This window comes from Betta splendens, chromosome 24 (assembly GCF_900634795.4).
Source record: "Betta splendens chromosome 24, fBetSpl5.4, whole genome shotgun sequence".
NCBI classification, from domain to species: Eukaryota; Metazoa; Chordata; class Actinopteri; order Anabantiformes; family Osphronemidae; genus Betta; species Betta splendens.
In genome coordinates, this window is record NC_040901.2 from 6,155,874 (window position 1) to 6,163,029 (window position 7,156).

At 49.6% G+C, this 7,156-nt stretch overlaps 1 protein-coding gene and 1 long non-coding RNA gene across 3 annotated transcripts; one reads left to right on the forward strand and one right to left on the reverse strand.

Moving 5' to 3' along the window:
* Positions 1-365: 365 nt before the first annotated feature.
* Positions 366-6,216, forward strand: LOC114849603 (echinoderm microtubule-associated protein-like 1). 2 transcript variants are annotated; one of them, XM_029141205.3, is made up of 7 exons: positions 366-1,588; positions 3,559-3,747; positions 4,009-4,138; positions 4,669-4,770; positions 5,128-5,162; positions 5,248-5,274; positions 5,458-6,216. In XM_029141205.3, exons 1-7 carry the CDS (start codon positions 1,429-1,431, stop codon positions 5,730-5,732), a joined length of 918 nt encoding a protein of 305 aa, XP_028997038.1. In that variant the 5' UTR covers positions 366-1,428; the 3' UTR covers positions 5,733-6,216. The 2 variants fall into 2 exon arrangements, with proteins under 2 accessions (XP_028997038.1, XP_028997037.1); XM_029141204.3 differs by lacking the exon at positions 366-1,588 and adding an exon at positions 2,648-3,141.
* Positions 6,217-6,536: 320 nt separating this feature from the next.
* Positions 6,537-7,132, reverse strand: LOC121202008 (uncharacterized). The gene is made up of 2 exons (XR_005897313.2): positions 7,036-7,132; positions 6,537-6,942 (listed from the first exon to the last, which is right to left on the reverse strand). It is a non-coding gene; the product is annotated as an uncharacterized LOC121202008 (long non-coding RNA).
* Between the last annotated feature and the right edge of the window lie 24 nt (positions 7,133-7,156).

Below are 7,156 nucleotides of genomic sequence, written 5' to 3' on the forward strand. Positions count from 1 at the left end.
GTCCAGGTGATCATTAGCAAAATACCATGTAAAAGAGAAAATGCTCTTGACTCTCCACAGAGGGTCAGCAGTGAGACAGCATGCTCAGGTCAGAGCCTCCGTGACCTCAGGCAGACGCTGGATGATCATCTGTTAACTTTAATCAGCAGTAAACAGGTTTCAAACTCGAGCAGCATCTCCTCTGTCAGCAGAGTCATTATCTGCCTGGCCTTTATCTCTGTTCAGGTCTCAAGGCATTAGGAATGTTCAACACACACACACACACACACACACACACACACACACATGCTGCAGGGCCTTAGTGTTTGTTACACAGGGATAACAGCAGCCGGGTGCGATAAGTATCTCATAATAACATAACTGCACACGATGACCTCAGAGGCATCTCAGATACACCTGTCTGCTCCACACTGCTGCACGCTGGGGTTTAGGATCAGGATCTGGAACAGTTGCTCCTCACACATTAACTCTGAAACCAATATGTACATGCCATTGCAATTCATTATTATTATTTACTTTAGTAATCATAGTTGTTTGAAAAGAAAAAATCTGAATTCAGAAGATACAAAATCAAGAATTACTATGTATAAATGATTTACTTTCACCTATTTCTTGAGAAACAAGGACTAATGTCATTTTACAACATTACAACAGCTTTAAAAGCACCACACGTGGTTTTGTAAAACATTGGACGACTCCATGTCGTCAGAAAGCTCTGACTGGTCAGCAAGTGGCACCATATGGCAGAGAAAGACTAAATCCAATGAATGCAGAACAGACAGAAGCCATCTTGCACATGCAGAGACCCCCGTTCGCTCCCCTAACTGGCTCTTCATCTGCTCCTGTTGTTTTGTTCTATTAGTCTAATTACCACGTCCGGCCTATTGTCCCCTTGATGTGTGTAATTAATCAAGTTCTGCTCCCTAATCTCTGCATCTCATCATCCTCACGCTGCACCGGGGCTGACCACGGCGGATGGCCGCCTGACGTAAGCTCTTTTAGGGAAATGTAATTGTGAGTTTGCGTGCGGCGCCGACCCGCGTGGACCCGGCCTGCTGTGCGTTCCTGTCGGGACGGGTGAGTTCTCGCCGCGCGGGTCATCATCCGTCGCTCGCCTGCTTCTGTGCTGCAGCACGACTCCTGTGTTTCAAACAGATGTTATGCAACGCATCCCACAGGAAGCCGTTTTGGACCTTCAAAATAAAGCTGTCTTGTCCGGGGCCTCCTTGACACACTCTTACAGGGTTGTCCTCCCCTTACAAGGGCTTCAGATGGCTTAGCAGGTCTTTAATCTGTCCTCTGAATGACACCGGCCTCTCCCACACGCGTCTTAAAGGACAGTGGAGGAGAGGGGGGGGGGGGCGAGGAGCCGTGGCCGCGGGAGGTTTAGGGAAGGTGAATTAGCCCGGCACCAGAGCATAGGAGGCTATGGCAGCGGGCACACCACAGGAAGACACGCACATGGAGGAGCTGGTGGACCACGGCCTGGGCATGGAGGAGACGGCCCACGACCTCCTGAGGAGGCCCTCCATGAAGGAGAGCTACCACAGCGACTCGCTGCTGGCACCCGACGCCGACTTCATGACAGGTAGACGCCTTAGTCTGCGTAAGCGGAGCCTTTACCGTGAGCGTTTGAGGCCCAACAGGCGCTTCCTGTGCTACTTGTTGCCCTTTAGCGCTAGCACCTGCATGTCACACTATAAAACAGTGGGTGAGTTAGTATCAGTGCAGCCGTACAGTAAACCAAGGCTCCATCGTGAACACGTGGCCTGTGTGTGTATGTGTGTGTGTGTGTCTCAGCTCTGATATGAGCGCACAGATGCTGCGTCTCCATTCAAGAAACACCATCTGCGAGCAGAGATTAAAACACTCCGCCGCTGCTGTGCACCGCAGTTACGCCCTAACGGATTTGCATTGTTTAATGCATCACAGTCGATTTGAGATGATTGCGTTTTTGTGGCGGTTTGCGCACGTGTGAAGGTGTGTGCGCGCACGTAGCGCCAGGTTAGGCTGGATGTGTGTTGGAGGAGCCTGCGTGTTGTCCCCGTAGCTGGGTTAGCGCCGAGATTGAGCTCCGGGCTGCTAATTCCCTTTTACAGCACTGGGATTATGTGCTATTCTAATCCCAATCCCATATGGGGTGTGTGGAGGTGGCACGAGGATGATGTCACGGCCAAGACGAGCGGAGGGACAGAAATCACGGGCCTGCGCTGACGGGGCTCCACCAGAGGCAGATTGCGGCCGGCTGCGCTATCACGCGCCCACATGAGCTCATCGCTGTCATCTGTGCAGGAGAAATTAATGGATTAGAAGAAGGAAGGGAGGAAATGCACGGTTCGTGCACGTTTCGCAGTTTAGCAGTTGGTCGAGCAGGAAAATGCACTCACACACTGAAGCCACTGTGAGGGCGGATGAACAGAGGGTGTTCAACCTAAATATAAGAACAAACCTCATTTGTGCTGTTTCCTCTGTGTCTAAATCCCTCATAGTGACATGAGGCTTATGTGGGTGGGGCCAAAGCAGATCAGTCTGAGAGATTAATATTGTACTCTGCACAGACCCGCCCCCCCCCAACCAACAGAGACACACACACACACACACACACACACACACACACACACACACACACACACACACACACACACACACACACACACACACACACACACACACACACACACACACACACACACACAATTTTGCCTGAATGAGGCAACTGTTGACTTTTTTAAGCACTGTGAACTCCTCCCCCACCTTTACACTCACCCGCACGCTGAGCAAAGGAGCTTTAGGCTTTGTCATATACATCGCTTCATCCCAGCGCGCCAGGAGACCACCGAGGGAAGGATTAAACCCTCCCCTGCTGCAGACGACTGGATGCTGTGAACCGAGGTGGACGTGAGTGTCTGCGCGCGCGATACGAGCAGAGGAGATGAGATCTTAGTGGAAACCGGCCAGTGGATCACAAGATGATGGAGGGAGAGCCGGCCTATCCGACGGGAGCGAGAGGAGGCAAGAGGAGCGAGAGACTGTGCTCGCGAGAGGAGAGGAAGAGGCGGAAGACGTCCGGGGTGGTGGGGGACGGCTCATCTGGGCAGCAGAGGCTCCCTGAGGGCTCCTCAGTGCCCAGTGTCTCAGACGGTATTTACTGTCACTTGAAATCCTTGCACAGAAAAAGTAACTAGACACAGGAACGACTGCTGATCGTGGCTTTGTTTACATGTGGCCCCGTGATGACAGAGGGGCTGATCTGCTGTGTCCAGCTGTGCTGTGACCTCGTTGACCTGATTTACGCTATGAAGACACAAATAGAAGCTTTGTTTTATACTTAGCGTGTTTTCGTAGAGAAAGAAAAACAAGCTCTCATTTTACCATTTTTGGATGGAGGGTTGTCCATTGAGCGTGTGTGTGTGTGTGTGTGTGTGTGTGTGTGTGTGTGTGTGTGTGTGTGTGTGTGTGTGTGTGTGTGTGTGTGTGTGTGTGTGTGTGTGTGTGTGTGTGTGTGTGTGTGTGTGAGAAACATGCCATGATGTTATGTTATTCATCTCTCTGTCTAAGACGACCGCAGCTCAGCAGCCAGCGGCCTAGACGTGTCAGACCGGCTCACCTACCTGGAGCAGAGGATGCAGATGCAGGAAGATGAAATCCAGATGTTGAAGATGGCTCTGGCTGATGTCCTCAAGAGGCTCAACATCTCTGAGGAGCACCAGGCTGCTGCTGCTGGCCGGAGAACTCCTGGAGCTAAAGGTGAGCTCAGATCTGAGGACTGTCAACAGCTTTTATCTTAGAGTTTACTGTACAGTATATTTCATCTCTGTGATCTCTAAAGGGCAAAGCTCGTAGTGAATTTTTGTTTTTCATTTTGGACATTTTTGATTTATTTATATATTTATTTTAATTTTTTTGTTGCAACTTTTTCTGTGTGTGTGTGTGTGTGTGTGTGTGTGTGTGTGTGTGTGTGTGTGTGTGTGTGTGTGTGTGTGTGTGTGTGTGTGTGTGTGGCCACAGCTAGACCAGTATCGCTGGCTCTGCCCTCCAGGCCGCCTCTGATTACTTCAAGCGCTGCCTCCCTGAAGAAGAGCTCAACGCTGCCCTCTAGCGCCACCAGCAGGAACTACAGCCCCACACCGCCCCGCAGGTGAAACGCTGCTGCTCTGTCTGACTGGGCTTTCATATACTATAACATTTAATCAGAAAAAGCGGTTTGTACTTGTATGCTTAATTAATATGCTTATAATATTAATGATACTGAAAGATAACTATATTTGTATCTAGTGAAATATATTCGTTGATTGATTTCACAATGAGAGGAAATCATAATGGCTTCGCTCTCATCTCTGTGACATTCGGCGCTATGAGAGCGTGTCTACATGCAATATTAATGCAAAACTGTTAATGAAGACGCTCCCAGCGAAGCTCTGGCCTTAGATCTCTTCACTTCTAATTATCTTATGTGCAAAAGCAATCAGCAGAACTGAAAGTCTCCATTATCAAAGAAGCGCCGCTCATGGATGCTCAGTAAATATTAATACCTTCCTCTTCGTCGCCTTTCAGATGATGCTGTCGTTAGGCTGTATTAGGCACAGAGAAACATGATATGAGGATGCTGCAGGATTGTTAAGCTGGATGCATGTAGACCAAATGACCTCTCCGTTTGTCTCCCTCCAGTGGTGGGAAGAGCCCGCAGGGTAGCGTGAAGGACAGTCCGTGCAGGAGCACCAGGCCCAGGCCGGCGCCTGCAGCCTCCACCTGCAAGAAGCTCCAGGACGGGTGAGACACCAGCACGTTTACCGCGAGGCCTCCCTCCTCCTCACACCTCCGCGAGCACCTCCCGCACACCAGCGTGCGCGCATCTTCCCCGTGATCTTACCGCCGCCTTAACATTCCTGCCCGATCGCGTCGCGTCTGAGATCAAAGCAAAGGTATTTTCAACCCCGACATCCTGTTTGACGTGAACACGTCTCGCGCCACGGAAGAACGTGGCATCCTCAGAGCGCGCGCGGAGCAACCGTTTCATCAGCCCGAAAAGTGCTCGTGTTAGGACTCAGCCCTCTGAATAGACGACGTCTCTATTCACCATTCTGTCTGCACCGCGTCATCACCCGCTTGTGTCTCCTTCTCATTTAGCAGCGGAAAGTCCAAGGAGGCCGCAGCAGGCGCAGGTAAGAGAACGCTGCAATGGTAACAGCCTCGTAATCAGACTGTGACACGACTAAGTCTCTACAACGTTGTGTTTACTTAACGCAGGGACCAGACGCGTGACACACTGCAAAGGTAGGTTTCGCCCCTGAACTAAGAAATAAGTCTAATATCATAAAAGAGCTGCTATTTTATGCTCGTCTTTCATTTTTACACATCTCACCATGTCCTTTGCACCTTCCACCCACTCCATCCACCCATCTCTTCCTCCAACATCCAACCCTCACCCTCCTCACCTCATGTCACCACTTCACTTAGTGACTATGCAGATCTATCTGAGCCCCCACGCAAGAAAGACTGGATCTTCTGAGACGGCCCCGGCTGCGGCGGCGGTGGCCGCCGGCGGCGGCGCCGCGTCCCCGCCCGGCGGCGCCCGGGCGAAGAGGGGCGGCAAGGCGGAGACGAGGAAGCGCAGCCCGTCCTTCACCCTGAACCTGCAGAAAAGCGCCGGCGGCCAGAACGCGCTGGACGACACGTGCAGCTACAAGAGCCCCATCAAATCACCCAGCCAGTACTTCCAAATTTGTTATTAAAGACATTATTGAGGAGATATATCTATATTTACCATAACCGTGTCCATGCCAATGAATTTTATAAACCTGATCAAATTTTGAAATTTTGAATCAAAAATATTTTTCCAAGGTTAAAATTAATTGTAACCTACATTTTAAAGTACACCTCTTAGATCACGCCGACATAATTTTCCAATTCCACGATTTCCACGATGAAATGCAGCATTTTAAACAAAAGTATTTTATTATGTGAATATGTGTAATTTATATTCAAAGGTAGTCTAAAGGCTCAGTCTTGTGCATCTTCCATATGCTACAACCTGCATATTGTTATTCCACTCAGCTCATGTTTGTGTTTATTGTTAAAGCTCAACGTAGTTTGTCTCCTGGAGTGTGTGAGTGTCTGTCATGTTTCCTGCTCTTTTTCCAGTTGTTGTTTCATCGTAGGTAACACACACACACACACACACACACACACACACACACACACACACACACACACACACACACACACACACACACACACACACAATGTACCAGAATGCCAGAATGTACCAGAATCGTTTGAATCAAATAATAAAAAAATGATGATGATCACTAATAGGATGCTTGTCTTTATAACACCTACTTTCCCACTGTTTTTCTGGTGTGGTTGAGTCCAATGTAGAGTAAGAAAAGTGCATTCACCTTAATTTTACCAAAATGAACAGTGGCTCCAGGGCACAAATAAATACACACACTGATTAGCAGGAAGTGGCTGAAATCACGTCTGGTTCCGTGACGTCCAGTTACATAAGCAGCAGAATCATGAACCCTGCAACTCTAGAACCTTCAACTGGATGTTCTTTATTTGTAAAAAATATTCCAATAAATTTAATAATCCTGTCGATTTTTTGATGACTGAGCCACTGTGCGTCTGGTATGAACTGGAAGTTCATCCTCACCACGAGTTGCTCCACGCGGCGGAATGGAAATGAGGAGGCCCTCTGGTGGTAAGACTGGCAAAACCACTTGCAAACGTCACACACGCGGTTCGTGAACATCCAAACGATGGGCCGCTGGACAAGCGAATATCCAGCCGAGTCTAATGTCCTGTAGCGGAGTTCCCCCCGAGTCTGTCGTGCGCCGGGACGCAGCAGCTGGCAGAGTCCCACAGAGCCAGATGTTACAGCTGGTTGCTCCTCCCTGGTACCAGTGTGTTTACAGGCCACTGTGTTCCGCCGTTATTCGTCTAATGAAACATGCCCTTTATTTACATTAATCGTTAATAAAGTATTTTTTTTACATTCGGTACCGTTTTTGCTTGTTCCGCCCCGGCCCGTACCTGCGTGCGCAGCAGCTGCATCGCCAGATGCTCGGAGGGTGAGGGCGCCACTGTGCAGTCAAAATATTAGGAATCCCCCCTCCCTCACCCCCTCCCTCTCTCCATCCAGCCTCCCAGTGGT